This window comes from Odocoileus virginianus, chromosome 28 (assembly GCF_023699985.2).
Source record: "Odocoileus virginianus isolate 20LAN1187 ecotype Illinois chromosome 28, Ovbor_1.2, whole genome shotgun sequence".
NCBI lineage: Eukaryota > Metazoa > Chordata > Mammalia > Artiodactyla > Cervidae > Odocoileus > Odocoileus virginianus.
The window spans coordinates 25592553-25614438 of record NC_069701.1 but is presented as its reverse complement, the minus strand read 5'-3'; the positions used below and the strand labels follow the sequence as shown (position 1 = coordinate 25614438).

The following is a 21886-nucleotide window of genomic DNA, read 5'->3' as shown; positions in this document are numbered from 1 at the left end:
GAGTTCTAGGGAACATGGCAGGAAGGGAAACAGGAATTGATAATGTTGAGGAATCAGGTGAAAATCAGCGCTTGTCCCAAGGATGAGATCACCTTCCCCACAGGGTACAAGAATAGAACTTTTAAAATTTAAATTCGGCCTGTACCTTTGCAGGTCAGGAGTTTTCTATAAAATGACTCAAAGTAGAGCTGGGGCCCTGGGAAGTAAATGAAGAAGCTTTTAATATTACAGCTCAATTATGTAAAATACTGTACACTGTAAAAGGTCTAGAAAACTAGAGCTTCAAGTCACGTTTTAAAAAAGCCATTAAGCTTAATTGAAAAACCAAGTATAGAGTACAAAACTGCCACAAGGGCCACGGAGAACCCGCGGCATCGAAAGCCCGAGTCCCCCGCGCAGCCGTGGTCGGCGGAAATGTCCTGTTGGCCTGCTGTGTGGACACAGCCTGTCCAGCCTGGGGTGGGGCGGGGGCTCCATTTGGGCCACTTGGGTATTGAACTGGAACAGGCTGCAGAGGAACCAGCCGGCACGAAGGATTAAGTTGGACATCGCTGACCCCCAGCCTTCAGCCTCCGGGTACTTCCTAGGAGCTGCTTCGGGTTCTTGTAAGTTCACTTGTTAAAACACTCCACAGTAGGCCCTTACAGCTTGATCTAATGGTGCCGGTTCCTCTAGCCCTCTCAGGTACTATGGTCTGCAGAGAGAAAAAAGATGGTAAGTGAAGTTTCACGTATCAGGTTTGTCCATCTAAAGCTGCAGAAACTGAACTCAAGCTTAATCCTTCTGAAGACAAGACACCAAATACTAGGAAGCCTGTGAATGGACTTGGTAGGAAAATCCAGACTCTACAGGTAGGAGAGCTAAGTCATTCTTCTGCAAGGTCTTAACTGAGTTCTGGGAAAATGTTTTCTGCTGACAAACGGTAGAACAGGAAACCGCTTACCTCTTATTTCACTGTGTAGAACAGGAAACCGCTTACCTCTTATTTCACTGTGTGCTGTAGACGAGCCATTCAGCTGGCCTTCTCTCACAATCCCTGCTAAACAACACACATCAGTATCAGATAATATGACCGAAGAGCTAAAACTCAGTAGCAGGAAAGCAGCCAACTAAAGGGAGGTGGAAGCACATGGTCTGACTAAGGATGAAATTATTTACTAATGCAGTTAGGCAGGGGCATAAACAGGTTAGTCTTCACACTGTTGCACTAGATGATAGAGAAGCACTGAGGTCCCTGAGTGTACTAACACTCCTTAAGAAAAAACAAGTGTGTCCCTAACTAGTCCAGAAGGCCAAGTTTAGGCAAATAAAACGACTCCAGCTGGGGACAGGAAGCAGCATGCAAGGGGGCAAATTCAACCAAGCAGAAGAGTGACTAGTAGCTGAGCTAACAACACCCCCATGGTACAGAATTGGGCGTAGAGCCTTGCTGGCTTGATACAGTGCCATTGGCCACATGTGCTGTTTAGTTTTAAACTAAAAATTGTGTTTCTCAGGGACTTCCCTGGCAGTCCAATGGTTAGGACTCCACACTGCGGGGGGGTGTGGGTGGGGGGTGGGGAGGGGTTCAATCTCTGGGGAACTGAGATTCCACAAGCGGCATGCTGTGGCCAAAAAAAAAAGTGTTCCTCAGTCACACTTACTACAATTCAAAACTTAATGGCCACGTGTGGCTCGTGGTTACAGTACTGGACAGAGATGACAGAATACTTCAGTCAGTGCAGAAAATCCTGTTGGAGAGCACTGGAATAAATAATGTGTAGGAAGATGTTTAAAACTGACTACACAGGAGGAAAGAATAGCAGACAGAAACATAGACAGCTGGAGTAAAAATAAGAAAGACAGCGCTGGAACACACACATTGGGATTCCCCTCTTGGAAAACACTATAGCAATATTTATCAGCCACTAAAATGTTACCTTTGACCTAGTAATTATACTGAGAATCCAGCCTATGGAAATTACTGGCTAAAGTAAAAACTGCAGGGATGAAGATATGTTCACTGCAACAGTGCTTACAGTAGGAAAAAAACTAGATATTGCCTCATACAGGGGAATAATTAGGTAACTGTGACACAGTGGATTATAACACAATCTTTTACTGGCTATGAAGAGTGCAGCCATGTGTGGAAATGTATGATATGTATCACTGAATTTACAAAGAACCAGGACTGTATATAGATTTTGTTTACAACCATGAGGAAATGCACAAGGAAAACTTAACTGAAATATACCAAAGTAACTGCTTTTGTGATAGTAGTGAATTATAAAATAATTACCTTCTTTCCCCCATTACTTGATTTTCCTGAAATAAATGTACTTGCAGTCTACAGAATCTTTCAACCTAAGTAATTCTCACTGTGCAAAAGTCTGGACACAGCACAATGCCCGGTACAGAGCAAGAGCTCAGGGTTATAAAACAACAGTGAAAAGACCTCTGACCTCTCATTGGTATTTATAGACTCAAAACATAATTGTGGATGGAAGGTAGATTTGACTTGAAGTGCTTTTAACCTAAAACTGCTCTGCTAGATTTCAGATCACAAACTTCAGCTGACCATTCTAATTAAAGCCCCTGACCACACGAAAAATCCTCGATGTTTAACAATTCACAATGCCCTAAAGAGTGGTGACTTCATGGGGAGTCGCTCTGCCAGGAAGCCCATGCAGCTAAGGACAGTCTGCAGCTTCACAATACTTCTGATGCCTTTTGTCAGTGAAAGACTTCGTGCAGGAAGAGCTGTCCGGCGGGATCTTGTTCTCTTCCCCGTCAGCGTCCTCCCCGTCAGCGTCCTCCCCGCTAGCGTCTTCCCGTCAGCCTCCTCCCTGTCAGCCTCTTCCCCGTCAGCGTCCTCCCCGTCAGCGTCCTCCCCGTCAGCCTCTTCCTCGTCAGCGTCCTCCCCGCTAGCGTCTTCCCGTCAGCCTCCTCCCTGTCAGCCTCTTCCCCGTCAGCGTCCTCCCCGTCAGCCTCTTCCTCGTCAGCGTCCTCCCCGCTAGCGTCTTCCCGTCAGCCTCTTCCCCGTCAGGGTCCTCCCCGTCAGCGTCTTCCCCGTCAGCGTCCTCCCCGCTAGCGTCTTCCCGTCAGCCTCCTCCCTGTCAGCCTCTTCCCCGTCAGCGTCCTCCCCGTCAGCCTCTTCCTCGTCAGCGTCCTCCCCGCTAGCGTCTTCCCGTCAGCCTCTTCCCCGTCAGGGTCCTCCCCGTCAGCGTCTTCCCCGTCAGCGTCTTCCCCGGCTAGATCTCAAGAACGTAGAGCAAAAGAGCGGAATGTGTACCCCTCGCCCGGTGGGAAAGCCTACTGAGGCCCGCCCATGGGCAAACAGTAGAAGAGAATCTGGAATACTGCAGGACAGCAGAAAACATGCCCAAGAAAGATTAGCAAACTGCTTTCACAAAGAAGACAAATCGGAAAATTTCCTTTTTTAAGGGTTTTTAAAGTCTTCTGGAAAAAGGGTAGACTTAGTTTTCAAAATGTTTAGTTATGGTGATGCCTTCTAGAAATCTTGTTCCATCAAAACAGAGCCATGGATAATCACAGTTCGTGGAATTTCTCATCACAGGAGAATCCCACTGCATAGGACAAGTTCTCTCTATATTAAACTACCCGTCCTTTAAGAGACCCCTAAGATGCATTCAGATTGACCATGAAAATGCATATTAGCAAATAACTTTTCAAGAACATATTCTACATAACTGCAGCAAAGTTTCTTGGAACTGTGTGCTGAGTCAGAATGGGCACACCTTGGGGCCCGGCTTTATTCAAACTAAGCTTTTAAAAAGCATTTTCCGATTTAGCTATACCAAAAAGCTTTGCATTTGGTAGGCTGATAGAAGCTTGCCTGGAGCCATTAGTAAGTGGAAACTTTTAACCGCATTTGGCTTTCTCATTAGAATTGAGAGGTAAAAATGTCAAGTGAATGGTACCCCTAACATGACTTTAATGCCACCACAACAGTTTCCACATAACATTTCTGAGTGTTTTTTTTTTCCTGTTTATAAAGACAAAGCATAATCATAAAAAATAGGATTTTCATATTTCATAACATAGGAAAATATGTAAAAAAAACACACATTAACTCCTACTGCATAGAGATAATCACAGATAATTTTCTAAGCATCATGCTAGACATTTCTGTTATTATTTAGTCGCTCAGTCATGTCCAACTCTTTGTAACCTCATGGACTGTAGCCCGCCAGGTGCCTCTGTCCACAAGATCTCCCAGGCAAGGATACTGGGGTGGGTTGCCATTTCCTCCTCCAAGGGATGTTTCCGACTCAAGGGTCGAACCAGCATCCCCTGCATTGGCAGGTAGATTCTTTATGGCACCAGAGAAGCCATAAAGCACACCAAACAAAAACAGAAAACATCTACAATCTTGTATGCCAGGGACTGGGATGCAAAAACGCATTTTACAACCTGCATTTTACTTTTTCCACTTAGAATATTGTATCTCTGACATTATTTTGGGTAGTAAAAGCATTTTATATTTTATGGATTCATACGTATTTAATATTTCACTAACTAATAAATGGTGTATTTATAGAATCACCTATTTTCTGGAACATTTTAGATTGCTTCCAATTTTCACCATTTATCTACAACCCTGATTACATCCCCACACCTATATCTTTGTGCAACTGTGTCATATAATTGTATAAGTGTCCAGTGATCTCTTTTAGGAGAAAAAATTTCTAAGATAGATTTTATCAAAAGGGATTTCTGGGTCAAAGGTTTTAAAATTTTCAACATATTCCAAATTTACCCTTCAGAAAAGTTGTACTAACTTTACCTTCCCACCAAAATTGCACAAAAATATTTTTTTCCTCACAGCCTTAGCCAAAAGGGAATCACCATTCTTCCCTATTTTTGAAATCTAAATTCTTTCTTTTTTAAAATTTATTTTTTGGGGGGGGAGAAATATCAGTAACTTCAGATATGCAGATGACACCACCCTTATGGCAGGAAGTGAAGAAGAACTAAAGAGCCTCTTGATGAAAGTGAAAGAGGAGAGTGAAAAAGTTGGCTTAAAGCTCAACATTCAGAAAACCAAGATCATGGCATCCAGTCCCATCACTTCATGGCAAATAGATGGGGAAACAGTGGCTGACTTTATTTTTCTGGGCTCCAAAATCACTGCAGATGGTGACTGCAGCCATGAAATTAAAAGATGCTTACTCCTTGGAAGGAAAGTTATGACCAACCTAGACAGCATATTAAAAAGCAGAGACATTCCTTTGTCAACAAAGGTCTGTCTAGTCAAGGCTATGGTTTTTCCAGTAGTCAAGTATGGATGTGAGAGTTGGACTATAAAGAAAGCTGAGCACAGAAGAATTGATGCCTTTGAACTGTGGTGTTGGGAGAAGACTCTTGAGAGTCCCGTGGACTGCAAGGAGATCCAACCAGTCCATCCTAAAGGATATCAGTCCAGGGTGTTCATTGGTAGGACTGATGTTGAAGCTGAAACTCCAATATTTTGGCCACCTGATGTGAAGAGCTGACTCATTTGAAAAGACCCTGATGTTGGGAAAGATTAAAGACAGGAGGAGAAGGGGACAACAGAGGATGAGATGGTTAGATGGCATCACTGACTCAATGGACATGAGTTTCGGTAAACTCCGGGAGTTGGTGATGGACAAGGAGGCCTGGCGTGCTGCGGTTCATGGGGTCACAAAGAGTCAGACACGACTGAGCGACTGAACTGAACTGCCCTGGGTCTTTGTTGCAGTGCACGGGCTCCAGGCTTAGTTGCCCCTCAGCATGTGGGATCTTGGTTCTCTAATCAGACATCAAACCCACATCCCCTGCACGGGAAGGTGCATTCTTAACCACTGGACTACCAGGGAAGTCCCTGAAATCTAAATTTCAATTGCATTTCACTGATTAGTCTAACCTGAAAACTAACCATGATCTCCCTTCATAATCTGGTTAGGATTATATTCTGCATCTTGGTGATGACCTGACCCACCACAAACACGTAAGAGGCTGAAGAACAGCTGCCCTCCAACCCCTCTTAGTCTCCAAACGCAACTTACCTGACCTTCCCCTCGTGGAGATCTCACATGTCAGTCGTTTGAAATATTCTGGAAGGTCAGCATAGTCATTTCCATAGGAGATGACCTTAATCCCTTTGTCCAGCATGTTTTCTCGAAGCTTCTTGAATTCATCCACATCTCCTCTCCGAACTAGCATGAAATGTTCTAAGTCAGATTTATGCTTGACGGCCTCCAGGAAAAGGGCTTGGAAAGTGGTGTCATCCACAGTCCAGCCACAGCCCAGAAAGAGGAACGACTTGTTTTCATAGAGTTTTTGAATCTCTCTCTGGTGGGAACAGAAACAACATGTGAATCACACTGTGAAGACAGGTCTGGAACAGAAGAATCAACAGGGTCATAACAACTGCATCTAGCAGACTGTGATGACCGATGAACCAGGATTAAGAGTCAGAGGAGAGATACTCCCATGAAGGAGTATGATCTTCTCACTGTTTACTGCTGTTAACTTGATGACTATTCTAAAATTGTATCTCTACCTGGCATTCTCCTGCAGGGTCTCTATTCAGGGTCTCACTGGTCTATATCTCACAGTTTATTTTTTAGATCTGTGTGCCCAGAGGCCATTAAGGCAATCAGTAGTCTTCAATGTATCTTACTCTTTCCATTTTCTTGACCATATCTACTTTTTCGGCTTTACAGACTGAGCCATGAATAACCAGAGAATTCCATCACCAGAGCTGCTCAAAGAAAATCTGACCCTTAGAACACTAATGTACATCTGTGTATATATTTTTTCATGTACATGTGTGTATATACTTTTAAGACATTTTTTAAAGATTGCTTTGATATGGACCATTTTTAAAGTCTTGTATTAAATTTGTTACAACATTGTTTTCTGTTTTATGTTTTGTGTTTTTGGCCACAAGGCATGTGGGATCTTAGATTCTCGACCAGGGATGGAACCTGAACCCCTGCATTGGAAGGCAAAGTCTTAACCACTGAACTGCCAGGGACGTCCCTGTGTGTACACATTTATACACACATGTATGTACACATAAATCACACACACTACATATGTATAAAGTATTAGAAATGATTTTGCTTAAGGGATCACTCAGTGTCAGTTATAGATAAAGCCGTAACAGATGTCAGAGAAAGAACAGGTGACAACAAGTCCCCTTGTGCTTTAGAAAACATCACATTTTCTTGGTCTTTTTTCACAAAGCCTCGATTTTATTACCCTATTCAAATTAAAAAAAACTTTTTCCAGTGCTCGATAAGTGAATAAGTATGGTGATTCAATACAAACCCACCACCATTTATATAAAAACTCTTTAGAATGTATGCTCCAGTAGTAGTTGGCCAGTGAAAAACTGCACATATTAGCCCTGGCGTAGCCCTGGTTACTAACACCATGTATGTGTGTGTGAGTGCTCAGCGGCTCAATCGTGCCTGACCCCTTGTGAACCCAGGCTCCTCTCTCCACGGGATTTCCCAGGCAAGAATACTGGAGTGGGTTGCCATTTCCTTCTCCAGGGGATTTTCCCGACCCAGGGATTGAACCCGTGTGTCCTGTGTTCCTTGCACTGGCAGATCCTTTACCACTGTGTCACTGGGAAGCTATTACCATATATACCAAAAGATGAACACAAATGTACATTCTTTGTATGTGAAGCTGACACCAGTGAACAGTGCCATCTGCAGGCTGTCAATCAAGAACAAAGTAAAACCACAGGGCCTGACACCTGAAGAGATGTCTGACATTTCCCAAGATGGCATACACAACCACAAGCTAAGAAGCACATGAAAGAATGCTTGGCCTTCCAATTTTAACTGATGAAAAGAAACTGTTAACCCTGGAAGCTCAGTGGTGTATTCCGAATGTTCCCAGGAAGGCTTTCCCGAGAGCAGTTAGGTCAGCACCACTTACCATAACTTCAGTATTCCTGAGCACATTCTGATAACCAGCTGGGTGAAGGACAATGCCACTCGGGTTGGTGTAGACCCCATGGATGTGTAAGACGCTCAGCTTCCGTTTCTCCTGAGCCCACTCAAGGACCTGCACAACATAAACACAGCTTAACCAGGTGGGCAGGGCTGAGCACCTACTTCAAGGCCCCAATGGGCGAGACAGTCTTTTAAGGACCAGGCTTCCGACACAACTCTCCAGCTTCAGGATATCACAGGAAAAGAGTGTGGCCACTCGATGTGGCCTCTGTACTTCAGGCATGACAGTCACAAAGGATGGCAAGTCTGGTAATTTCTCTTGCAAAGAAACAGTCAAAAATCAGAGTCTGTCATCATCTGCAGAAACCACAGGGGCTCTTTCCACTGGTGACACATGTGACAGCCACAGACGACCCTTTCAGTAAGGACCCCCAAGACTTCAAGCCTTGTAACGACTGCCTGATCTAGTCCCCTCTCACACTTACTCCAGGCGGGGCCATGTGGTTGCCTTTAGAGAATGGGGCATGAGCAAACAGGAGAAGAAGCTGGGAAACGTTGGCACGTGTGCCTTCTTTCTCTTTTGCTGCTTTTGGAACGCAGCTACCATGCGAAGAAGTCTGACGGCCCAGCCAACAGCCACACAAGCAAGGTTATCTCACACCACCCAGTCTGGCCACCAGAGGACCACAGTCATGTGGGTACCCTGCAAAACCAGCAGAATGGCCCAGCGGAGCCCATCAGTCCAGCTCAGGTGGCAACTTCATGTTATCAAGGGCAAATAAAGTGGTGTTTTAAACCACAAGTTTTCATGGTGATTTCTCGTGCAGCAATTGGTAAGTATCAAAGAATCGCTTCAGTCACCTGTGAGTTACCTAAGAGGCCGCCAAGGAAGAGCGACCACTTAGGTTCCAAAGGTAGGAACCAGCCGGGTCCCATGGTTTCCACTTTCCCGAGGACCTGAGACACTGTGAATTTGTTTCTATAACACTCTAGAGAAATAAGGTATGGACTGGGGAAGAAAGAGGCAGAGATTTAGAATCACAAGTATTACTAGGCTCTATTCTGACTACCAGTCAGTGGCTTTAACCCTTTAACTTCAATACTGCGCCTAATGTGGACTAACTGCAAAAGCAAAGCTTGAGACTCCGGGATGAAAATGAGAAGGAAAATTTCAAGTCTGATAGATATCCTTAACTTTATTTTTTGGCTGCACCTCGCAGCATGTGGGATCTTAGTCCCCTTACCAGGGATTGAACCTGCACTCTCTGTGATGACCGCATGGGTTCTTAACCACTGGACCACCAGGGAAGTCCAGGAAATCCCTAACTTAAAAAAGACCCTTATGTGTCTGATGCTGGTCATGATCTTCAGAGATTATGTCAGAAACAGGATGGAAGTTGTTTCTTGCCATTCATTTTTAAATTTCATTCAATCGTTCATTCATTCACAAAATATTTACTGACCACCTACTAGTATGTGCCAAATACTTTCTTAGGCATCAGGCTAAGAAGGGCTGACATGGTCCCTGTCCAAATAGAGGTGCTATTCCTCTAGGGCAGACAACAAACCAAGATGAAAATGGAAAATTTACGACACAACTCCATTGAAAAACTGAATCCAAAAATAAGGGTGGGTCAAAGAATGAGGGTTGTCAGAGAAGACCTCTGGAGGAAGTGACTCACAAGTGGAGTCTTACAAGTGAAGAAGGGGCAGGCCACACACAGCATCGGGGTGGCAGGAGGGAACACTCCAGCCAGACAAAACCGGTCCTCACAGCGCGATTTCTCTGGATTGGATTTCCTGTTACAACCTGGCTTCAAGGCCAGCAAAACCACAAGGCTGGTGTCACAGCCACTGCTCTGGCCAGGGCAGTGCTGTGACCATGAGAGCCAGTGGGGAGATCACTGGTTTGCCCCAACTCTACTTGGATGGGCTCTAAGTGGGGCACAAGGGCAGGTTCCCAGGTAAACAAAGTGTACAAGTAAAATTGCAAACACTGCAGGGCAGGACAAATGAGACCCAGTGGACATTTATAATCCTTTTTTTTTCTTTTCTCTCCTTCAATCATTAAATCTCTGACATCTTTTTATGGCAATGAAAACATTTTCCTTTTCATGGCTTCAGTGTATTTCATCAATCAATTTAATGATGTCATCTATAGGCTCTCCTATTCGTGCTAGATTTCCAATTGCAAGCCTTGGCAACCATTGTAATACAAGCCTTCTCTCATTAGATGACATAGGTGGACACCTATAATTTCAATACTATGAGAGATGACTTAGGTATAGTATAGGCTACATAAAAGAAACGTCTGCTGAGGTATCCTTTAAATATTAACCTCATCCAGCTGTCACTTGGCCTGAAACTTGACTGTCAAACATCAGAAAGTAGTTTTGTACATTTCCAACAGATGCCAAGAAGAATCTGTCCTAACAGAGAAACTAAATCAATACCACACCCACCTGATATTATCAAGTGTTAACAATTTAGATCTTACAGTTCAAATGGCTTCCTACAATCCTGCTTTAAAATTGAGTGAAACTGTCTAAACTCACAGAACTGAATACTTTTAAGATCTGTGCTTTTTACTGTACACTGATTTAATCTCAAAAAGCACAAATCCAACCAGGGAAGAGTCTCCCTCTCTACCTTTCCATGAACAGAGTGCTATACAACATCCCAACCAGAAAACAGTTACTTCTTTTTTTTTTTTTTTTTTTAAATAGTTACTTCTGATGAGGATTCAATCTGCTGGCCTGAAGAAGAGACAAACTAACCCTTTCCTGTTTACCTTCTTCTCATCAGTAAGGTCAAGGGATTCCAGCTGTTTGCCCTGATCTGCCGCATACAGCTCCAGGAGATTGTCAAAGTTTGTAGTTAATACCAGGGCTCCGTTTTCCATCAGGTGGAGAACTGACTGAAGTAGCTGCTTTCCAGAATCTTCCATCTTTGACTCCAAGTCATCAAATACTTCATATAAACAGTCCTTGAAAAATGTGGATCGGACATTACTAGTGCGCTGGGGAGGGATATAAAAGGGAAAAGTTAGTTCTAGGCGTTTAGGTAGGTCATTTGTTTTCATTAAATAATAGCAACTTTTTGAGAAGTACTTTGCACTTACAGGTAAAATACTTGTCTCCCTTACAGGGTGGATAGGATACATGCCAAGTACCAACACAACACTCAGTCTGTATCAAGTGACCCAGACTATTACTCATATGCAAAGAAGCATACACTGTAAATAGGCATATTTATGAATGAAGATAGTGGGCATGGCTAGGAGAGGTGACTGCTAACAGACTAGAGGAAAGCTGAGGTGGAAGACAGAGCACCAAGCACCCTTTAAACAGGCCTCAGGTCAGAAGACAACACTTTCTGTTAAACCTTCCTTTCCTAGGGAATAACCACTAGACAGCTCTCCAGGTGGTTTAATGTGTCTTTTTCTAATCCCAGGTGCTTTTTACAGATGCTGATGGATAAAGGACAAGTGGTTTAACTTCTCCATGCCTGTTTTTCCCTGGTATAATCCAGCAACTTGTTTACAAGTCTTCCAGGAAGAATATTTATTATATGATAAAAGGTATCCAAAAATCTGCATTTTGCAACTGGTAAAAATACCAAACACTAATCAGTTCTGAACAGATTCCCTATTTCTTAACATATGGTTTATTTAAATAACTGCTTTCCCAGCTTTGTTTTGAATACATGTAAAATCTCCGAGGACTAGTGAGGAAACAGAGTATCAATCTCAAGTGAGAAGTTGGCTTTCTAACTTAAAAGACCAAGCAATCCCTGGGGCCAAAGGAATCTGAAACAGGGAAGTAGCTATGTAATATGCTATAATAAATATCTGATCCGTATCTTATTCCTGCAATACCATTCCTTAGATAATATCTAAACAGAGAATAAGTTCTTAAAGGCCCCATTATTCCCCCTTCAAACTCCAAGTAACTGCAGCTAGCTGCTAGATAGCAGACAGCAATAACCCTTCTGTTAATCCTCAAAGCAGCCCCCTTACCTTCCTGGCTTCACCTGTATACTGTCCTAATAGCACTGTGCTCCAATAAAGATCTGGTTCCGTGGAACCAGGTAAACAGATTCATAAAACATACTTCAATTTGTCAAATGTACCTCTAATTTTTCAAAGTGTTTTATAAAAATTACCCGTTTTTTCATTATATCTGCCAAATAAAGGGTAAATTACTTTCACAGGAGAAAAATGAGAGCACAGAAGTGAACTGTACCTCTGCCTGGTGATGACACACCCAAGAGTTTATCTGGTTCTGCTGATCACTGTTCTATGTTGCATCTACCCTGACCCTGTTGTCAGTGGCTCAGCCTCCTTTCCAGGGCTAACTGGATGGTAGAGCCCACAATTTATGCGGCTAAGGATGTGTGTCACATTTTTCAACTTTTGCTCACTCTCTTTATGTGTCACGTTTTTCAGCTTTTGCTCATTCTTTTATATCATGGCATAAAGTATTACATATTAGCAGCCCATGAACAACCAACTGGGAACTCTAATACTTAAAAAGAATTAATGACCTGATCAGAAATAAACTCTAGTTACTGAATTCTACTATGTACAAGGGAAAGTGAAAGCATTAGTCGCTCAGTCATGTCTGACTCTGCGACCCCATGATCTGTAGCCTGCTAGGCTCCTCTGTCCATGGAATTCTCCAGACAAGAATACTGGAGCGGGTAGTCATTCCCTTCTCCAGGGGATAGAATGGGGATCTCCTGCACTGCAGGCAGATTCTTTACCGTCTGAACCACCAGGGAAGTCTCAAGTCAACAACTAATGAATGTCACTGCACTTTTCTCAATTTGTTATCAAAAATACAATGCCCCTTTAATGTCTATCAAAATTGCAATCCATTTATCCTACAATCTTGCAATCTCATTTCTGGGAATATATCCCACAGATGTAATTACAAACAAATAAAATGACTTATGCAACATTATCACTGCTCTGTTATCTGTGACAGTAAAAGACTGGGAACAAGCCAAGTATCCATATATAGGAAACTGGTATGGAAAGACCCAGGATATACTGTTAGGTAGAACAAACAAGTGCAGAGCTGTATGTCTAAGAGTGCTACCTGTTGACATGGGGGTGGAAGCAGTGAGGTAAGAATAAATAGAATCCTATTTGCATATTTTCACAGAAAGAAACACTGGAACAATCCCCAAGACAGTGGTGACCCACAGAAGGCAAGTTTGGGGAAAGGAACTGGACAAAGCTGTGGATGCAAGTGAGATGCCATGATGGATGTTAAACCTTTTTCATCATTTTGATTTCTGCAATCTGTGTAAACAGTACCCATTCAGAAAACCAGATTATGTTTAAAAGTAAACAATACAGTGACTTTAAGAACTGCCTTGTCATCTCATTTACCTTCATTTTGTACTCTGATGCATGCGCGTGCACACACACAGTTAAACAACAAGGTCATCCAGCACCAATTTAATCATTATGCACACAGGCAGAAACACCTGGGTATACAATCAGGTAAGCATGGGCATGGATATACTTCCTTGCTTCTAAGAAAATAAATACAGAAGGTTAAAGCCTGGAAATAAAAAGCATGAGTCACATATTTTAGCTGACTATCTTTGGGTCCTACTTCTTTTGGTTATTACATTTTGCATCTCAACACAGAGAGGAAGGAAAGCAGCTACTGGAGCAGCATCAATTCCCTCAGACTTGCAGTCAATCTCTTCTCTCTTCAAACAGGTGACCCTAGAACTCAATTTCCCACCAGTGGCCTAAGTAAAGACAAAGGAATGAAAACAAATAAGGAAGTTCCGTGGTCAAAAGGAAATGCCGAACTCCCACGCACATTTATGGACATTTTCTCACTCATTTACAACAGTGGACTGCATCCAAGGCTGCTTCATTTCCTCCTACCGTATAACTCTCATCCTTCCAATCCCAGACAGTAAAAAAACAACACAAAAAGGTTACTAACATTTACTGTGCGTTATACTATATACCAGACACTTCACATACAGAAAATGTTCTCACTTATTTTTCAAGTGGGATAAGTAACATCATTCCAGTTTTACAGGAGCAAAAATAGATTCTGAGACGTTAAATGATGTGCCCAGGGTCCTGGTGCCTTTAAATGACAGTCTTTCTGCTCCTGAAATCCAAGGTCTTTGCAATGTCATTTCCCTACTGTAAGAAAGTGGCTCAGTGAATGGGCTGTTTTGCTTTGTCATATTACTAATGTTTGTTAAGATTCTTAAAAAAACAAAGAACTCCAAAATCCAAAAAAGGACATTCTCAAAGACACACAAAAGTAAAAAAAAAGAGAGTACAATACACCTCCCCCATAACCATCATCCAGTTTCAACAATCATCACCCATGGCCAATCCTGCTTAACCTAAACTCCCCTCACCATAACCCTAGTCCCCTTCACTGAAATTTTTCCAAGCATCATATCACTCAGATACTTCAACAGTTTCCTAAAAGATAAGGATTTCTGCTGACATACAAAAAAGTCTGCAATACCACTATCACAACTTAAAAAATGCAATAATACCAGTTCCTTAATAGCAAGTACTCAGTGTTCATATTTCCCCAAACGCGTTGTGTGTGTGTTTCTTACATATCTCCTACTGGATTGGTTTTCAAGATGCGGCCCATGGATCCTGTGGATCCCTAAGATTCCCTAAGAAGTCTGTAAAGTCAAAATTATTTTCATAACAACATGAAGGCGATATTTGTCTTTTAAAAGCATATTGATATTTGCACTGATGGCACAAAAGCACCAGGCTTCCCTTGTAGCTCAGCTGGTAAAGAATCCACCTGCAATGAGGGAGACCTGGGTTCAATCCCTGGGTTGGGATGATCCCCTGGAGAAAGGAAATACCCACTCCAGTATTCTGGCCTGGAGAATTCCATGGATGGGTCGCAAAGAGTCAGACGCGACTTTCGCTTTCACAAAAGCAATGAAAGGAAGAACTGCTGGTGTCGTGGTGTGACTCAGGACTCAGGGAACCCAGCCTGCCAGTCATCACAGTGTTCTTCACTACCAAAGACTTACAGTAAGAGAAGAATGCCAGTTTCACTTAAGAACCCCTTAATAAATCAGTAAACACTATTAATTGTATTAAACACGGACCCTTGAGTACATGTCCTCCTAATATTCTGTGTAAAGAACAGAAGCACACACGAAGCACTTCACTTGTAGACTGGAGTCTGATGTGGGTCTTGAGGCAAAACGTTGGTGACTATTTTAAGTTTTAAGCTGAACTAGCCACCTTTTGTCATCAAATCTCATTTTTACCTAAAAGAATGACTGGTAGACAAACTATGATTATTCAGATTTGAGTATTCTGACCATTTTTGCAAAAATAAATGAAGTGAGCCTGTCATTTCGAGGAGAAACAACCCAATGATTGCTGCCACTGCTGCCAAAGACAAAAGCTGAGCTTTCCAGCGAGAATCAGGATTTCTAAAAAATGTTTACCTGCCACCATGAGCATGATAGCTTCCAAATATCTTTGTGATGGGACTGGCAGTGATTTTAAAGGATGCATTTTTTTATATGTTATAATGAAATGGGTCAAAATCTAGAATAAGAAGATTCTTCTACATGCAAGATGGATCATGGAGCTTAACACATCAGAGTAAGGGAAGTTCAGATTCTGTATCACCACTGACATGGCTATAATCTGACTTTCAGATTCCTTACGGATACTAATCTCCAGGAAGCCATCACTTACAAAATTTTGGTGTAGTATCAACAACGAATATCTATAGTTATCCAAAAAGCATATTAAGATACTTTCCTTTTTTCCAAGTGTGTACCTGTGAGACCTCACTTTTTTCATACAGTTATACCAAAACCCCACAAACACACCGAGCTGACTACATAAAGCAGATGTGAGGATCTGTTTTCTATTAGGCCAAACACTGAAGAGATTTGCAAAACATGAAACAATACCACTATTCTCACTAATTTATTATTCTTTTTCACTAATTTATTTTTGTTTTGAAAAATATAGTTGTGTTTCATAAACATGTTACTTATGTTAGCATGTAACAGGTTTATTATTTTTAAGCGAATTTACTATTTTTTCAATTTCTCAGTTTTAATTTCTAATAGTGAATATGAAAGAGATATAACCCACAGAAACAAAAGCTGTTTGAGATTCTCAATTATTTTTAGGAGTATAACAGGGTCTTGAGACCAAAAAGTTTGAAAATTGCTGCTCTGTTGGAACTGACAATTACACTTTAAGGTGAGTAATAAATCTTCATCCAGAGATAATCATTGAGTCCAGTTCATCACTTGGTTAGTATATACTGACACTGACTTTAAGTTCTCTCATTACTTTCGGTCATAACTAACCCAACTAACAAGGTCATACTTTCTACTCTCTGAAGACCACTCCAACAGGCAAGTGGCATGGCAGACAAGTCCATGCTACCAAGTCTTCCTGGACTAATACAAAATACAGCATTCTTTGTCCTCATGAGCTCTTTCTTTTCCCCCTAGAAAGGCAACATTTTTATTGTTATCTACTTAATTTTTATTGGGAGTACAGCTGCTTTACAATGTTGTGTTCAGTGCTACTGTACAGTAAAGTCAATCAGTGACATGTACACACATATCCCCTCTTTTTTTGGATTTCCTTCCCATTTAGGGCTTTCCAGGTGGCTCAGATAGTAAAGAATCTGCTTGCGATGCAAGAGACCCAGGTTCCATCTCTGGGCTGGGACAATCCTCTGGAGAAGGAAATGGCAATCCACTCCAGTATTCTTGCCTGGAGAACCCCATGGACAGAGGGGCCTGGCAGGCCAGTCTGTGGGGGCACAGTCAGACACAACTGAGCGACTGACACTTCACTTTGGTCACCGCAGAGCACTGAGCGGGGCTGTCTCAGCTACACGGTAGGTTCTCCCTGACAACATTTTTACTGACTGGTTGACATACTGCTTTAATACTTTTCCCTTTTATTTGGGGGCTATATAATCTTTAATCACCATTTTATATGAAAAGTTCATATTTTTTAAACATTAAAAAATTATGTATGCTTTCTTCTGTCTCAAGTGCACTTGTCAGGTATTAACACAGTCACTCTCACTTTCACTGACTAGTGTTCAAATCATAATTTTCTCATCCTTTTACCTTTAACGGTTCTATGGAGATACAGTTCACATACAATCCACTTATTTGAAGTGCACAGCTGAGTGGTAATCTGTAGATCCACAAACACGTGCAACTGTCATCAAGTCATTTTTCTTTTTTTTGGCCATATATCATGTGGCTTGCGTGATTCTCAGTTCCCCAATCAGGGACTGAACCCAGCTGCAGCAGTGAAAGCCCGAAATCTAATCACCAGGCCACCAGGGAACTCCCTACTATGGTCAATTTTAGAAGATCTTCACCATCTCAAGAAGAAAGCCTGTACCCTGGAACTCTCACCTCCTGCCCACCAACCTCTGCTACTTGCTCCAGTCCTAAGCCACTACTAAGCTGCTTTCTGCTCTTACAAATTTTCCTAGTCTGGACACTTCATATGATTGGTATCTTCTAATATGTGGTCTTCTGTGACTGCCTTCCACTCAGCATAATATTTTATTGATTTATTGATTTTAGGTTTTTTTTTTTCCATTTATTTTTATTAGTTGGAGACTAATTACTTTACAATATTGTAGTGGTTTTTGTCATACACTGACATGAATCAGCCATGGATTTACATGTGTTCCCCATCCTGATCCCACCTCCACCTCCCTCCCCATCCCATCCCTCTGGGTCTTCCCAGTGCACCAGCCCCAAACACTTGTTTCATGCATCCAACCTGGGCTGGTGATCTGTTTCACCCTTGAAAATATACATGTTTCAATGCTATTCTCTCAGATCATCCCACCCTCGCCTTCTCCCACAGAGTCCAAAAGTCTGTTCTATACATCTGTGTCTTTTTCTGTACTGCATATAGGGTTATTGTTACCATCTTTTAAAATTCCATATATATGCATTAGTATACTGTATTGGTATTTATCTTTCTGGCTTACTTCACTCTGTATAATGGGCTCCAGTTTCATCCATCTCATTAGAATTGATTCAAATGTATTCTTTTTAATGGCTGAGTAATATTCCATTGTGTATATGTACCATAGCTTTCTTATCCATTCGTCTCAGCATAATATTTTAAAGGTTCACTCACATTGCACCATGTATCAGTAATTTGATTCCTTTTTACTAGCAAGTAATATTCCACTGCATGAATGTCACATTTTGTTTATTTGACAGCTGATGGACAGCTGCACTATTTTCACCTTCTGTCCATTATGAATAATGCTATAAACATTTGTTTATAAGGTTTTTTCATGGACAGATGCTTTCATTCCTCTTGGGTGTGTAGATATGTATGCATATGCAAATGGACCCACTGGGTCACATGACAACTCTGTATTTATTTGAGAAATGGCCAGACTGTTTCCCACCTTGTCTGTACAGTTTCACAATCCCAGCAATGAGGGTGCCAATTTCTCCACAGCCTCACTAACACTCACGATCCGACTGATTCTAGCTACCCCTGTATGAAGGGGTATCTGACACGGGTTTTTTGGCTGCACTGGGTCTCCACTGAGGTGAATGGGGGCTTCTCTAGTTGCGGTGTGAGGGCTTAGCTGCCCCATGGCACATGGGGTCTTAGTACCCTGACCAGGGATTGAACCCACGTCCCCTGCATTGGAAGGTGGATTCTTAACCACTGGACCATGTCACAGAAGCCCCTGACTTGGTTTTTGATCTGTGTTTTTCCAATGACTAATGATGTCAAGCATCTTTTCATGTACTTATTGGCTATTTGTATATCTTCCTTGAAGAAATGTCTATTCAAATCCTTTGCCATTTAAAAACTGATTTTAAATGCCAGAGAGGGTGTGGAGAAAAGGGAGCCTTCCTACACTGTTGGTGGAAATTTAAATTGGTACAGCCACTATGGAAAACAGTATGGAGGTTCCTTAAATAGAGTTACCATGTGATCCAGCAATCCTACTCCTGGGTATATATCTGGAGAAAACTCTAATTCAAAAAATTACACACACCTCTACATTCACAGTGGCACAATTTACAATAGCCAAGACATGGAAGCAACCTAAATGTCCACTGACAGATGAATGGGTAAAGAAGATACAGTATATACATATATACAATGGAATACTATCCAGCCATAAAAAAGAATGAAATAATGTCGTTTGCAGCATCACGGATGTAGAGATTATCATACTAAGTAAGTCAGACTTACTTAGACAAATATCATACGATAAAGACAAATATCATATAGAAGACAAATATCATATGGTAACACAGATGCAATCTAAAAAATTATACAAAGGAATTTATTTATAAAACAGAAACAGGCTCACAGACATAGAAAACAAACTTACCGTTATGGGAGTTTGGCATTACCAGATACAAGTTAGTACATATAAGACAGATAAATAAGATCCTACTGTATAGTAGAGGGAACTATATTCAATATTCTTGTAATAAACTATAATGGAAAAGAATATGAAAAAGAATATATGTACAACTGAATCATTTTGTTATACACCAGAAACTGTATAGAACACTGTAAATAAACTGTATTTAAAACAATTTTTTAAAAAATTGGATTCTTTGCATTATTAAGTTCTCTATATATTCTGGATACCACACTGTTACCAGACACATGAGTTGTTTACATTGTCTCCCATTCTGGGGGCTGTCTTCTCACTTTCCTGATAATGCTTGGTGAGCCTAATAGCTTTGTAACTTGGACGAAGTGCAGTTAATCTATTTTGTCTTTTGTTTCTTAGGCTTTTGGTGTCACAATTAAAAAACTACTGCCAGATCCAAGGTCACGATGCTTTAAAACTATATTTTAAAGTTTTATATCTTTTAGCTCTTAACATTTAGGTCTTTAATCCACTGAGTTAATTTTTGTATATGGTATGAGGCAGAGGTACCAAGAACTCTTAAAAGTCTATTAATTCTTTATACTGTTCTAGGTAAGTAACATTTTATCTCAATTAAGGACAATGAAATGAAAAGAGGAAGTAACAGGCCCTAAGTTTCTGAATGAGTCAGGAACTAGAAGGGAATGACTTTTAAATGCTTTTCAGGCTAACACCTGATGGCACTTCTTTTTCAAAGGCCCTAGGGCGTAAGAGCAAAAAGCAATGGTGATAACTGACTTTTAAAGGAGTGAAGAATTATATTTTTTCCCAAGGTGCACTTAATTTACTAAGTTTTCTTAAAACATTTTTAAAACAAAGCAAGACAAGAAGGCCCTTATATCATTCAGGAACTGATTTCCAGCTCCGTTTGACAAAACATGACTCTCTCTCTCTCTCTCTCTCTCTCTCTCTCTATGAATGAATGACTGCCTTTAAAAGAAACATTAAAAACTGGCATGGCTTCATCCACAAAATAAGAACTATCTCTGATCATTCTGAGGTTCTCTAAAAGACATGGATGCCAGGGAACACAGTTTTTATAGTAGTGAGTATACTACTACTATAGAAAAAGTAAATTTAAAACAGCAATAATGAGACAGTGGCCTCACTTTGTATATATAAAGGCTTCAACAACAACATTATCATCATTACCACTCCCATCCCCACACTGAAATGGGGTCAAGGTAACTACCCTAATCAGGTCCATGGACAGACATTTTGGAGAAGAGCCAAATGTTATACAAATCTACAAACCAGAAATGAACATCCTTATTGCATTTAGCACATGTGTCCTATTTTAGGGAAGATCAAATACCAAGGCATACAGAGTACTCACGGGAGATAGTTTCTGGATGAGGTCATGGGCAACATGGACAAGGTTCTTGTCTTCATGGAGACACTTCTGAAATTTTTTGCTCTCCTCATCTTCTAGAAGATCAAAATCTATGGCTGCATCCAGTAAGGCCTGAATCAACCCCTTCCAGGACTTCAGGGCTGGGACCTGGGGCGCGACCGCAGCACTGATGCCTGTTCCAATCACCAGCACGAGCTCCCGAGGCTTCTTAGTTTTCAGGCTTGGGAGCAGCTTCCTGAAAGGGTCAAACGAATGAGACAACTGGGAACACCCAAAGAGACACGAGGCGCAGAGCAAGACCATCTTAAGCCACGGTTTTCAGCTCCACTCTTGCAGACGCAAAGATGACAAGCACAGGTCTAACGCCTTTACAAAGCAGAGTGAGCAAAAAGACCAGAGTACCGGGGCAGTGTTTGCTGAAAAACAGAGTAAAAATCCTACTGTGGGAATCCTAAAGAGCCTGATGAGATCAATCTTCTCTTTTGTAACCCCCACAACCTAAGAAAACCCACTAATGGTCTGATTATCACAGCTCAGCTGAGTTCTGATAACTAAACTATATTTTAAATCAGCATACATTTCAAAAGACATGTTTGATTTGGACTCCAGAGAGAAAAGAACCCTCTCCAATATGAAATTCCTACCATTGAGAAATGTAAAACAGGAGACAAAAGAAAAGCCAATACAAATTTAAGCCTCAAACTTGAGAACGTTAAGATGAAAATGGGCATGACTAAAGTTGAGCATGAGATAGTCAAATATGGGAACAAATTTGCCTTTGGTTTTGTTCTAGACATCCTCAGGCAAAAAATGAAATAGTGGCCAACAGAATTCTGAAAACACAAGAGGCTTACAGACCTAAATAAAGAAATAACTATTCAACGGACATGACGCAAGGTGGAAAACATTCCTTTCTTCCCGTGATAAGCACTGCGTTCTATCCTGACTTCTGTATGAGACAGCATGTGTGCAAGGTTTTATGTTTTGTTTCTCCACGCCCCTTCATCCTGAAACTGTATTATTAATAAAACCTGTCTGAAATATGTTTATGCACTTTAATTTTTGCTGATGGCATGTGTTTTCTTAAGAAACTGCCCTTCTCAGTCTTTTGTCCAAATAATAAAATGAACAGA

The 21886-nt window shown here is 41.4% G+C and overlaps 1 protein-coding gene across 4 annotated transcripts in view; it reads right to left on the bottom strand.

The window, feature by feature from the left end:
- Positions 1–195: 195 nt before the first annotated feature.
- Positions 196–21886, bottom strand: part of FAM118B (family with sequence similarity 118 member B) — a 44611-nt gene continuing 22920 nt past the window's right edge. For 3 of the 4 annotated variants that reach the window (XM_070457369.1, XM_070457370.1, XM_070457371.1), the window contains 6 exons: positions 20736–20988; positions 10729–10956; positions 7921–8049; positions 6030–6315; positions 980–1039; positions 196–694 (listed from right to left, as the gene is read on the bottom strand). In XM_070457369.1, the coding sequence (XP_070313470.1) occupies positions 681–694; positions 980–1039; positions 6030–6315; positions 7921–8049; positions 10729–10956; positions 20736–20988 (970 nt within the window). In that variant the 3' untranslated portion in view covers positions 196–680. The remainder of the gene's footprint in view (positions 695–979; positions 1040–6029; positions 6316–7920; positions 8050–10728; positions 10957–20735; positions 20989–21886) is intronic. The other variant, XM_070457372.1, reaches the window with a different exon arrangement.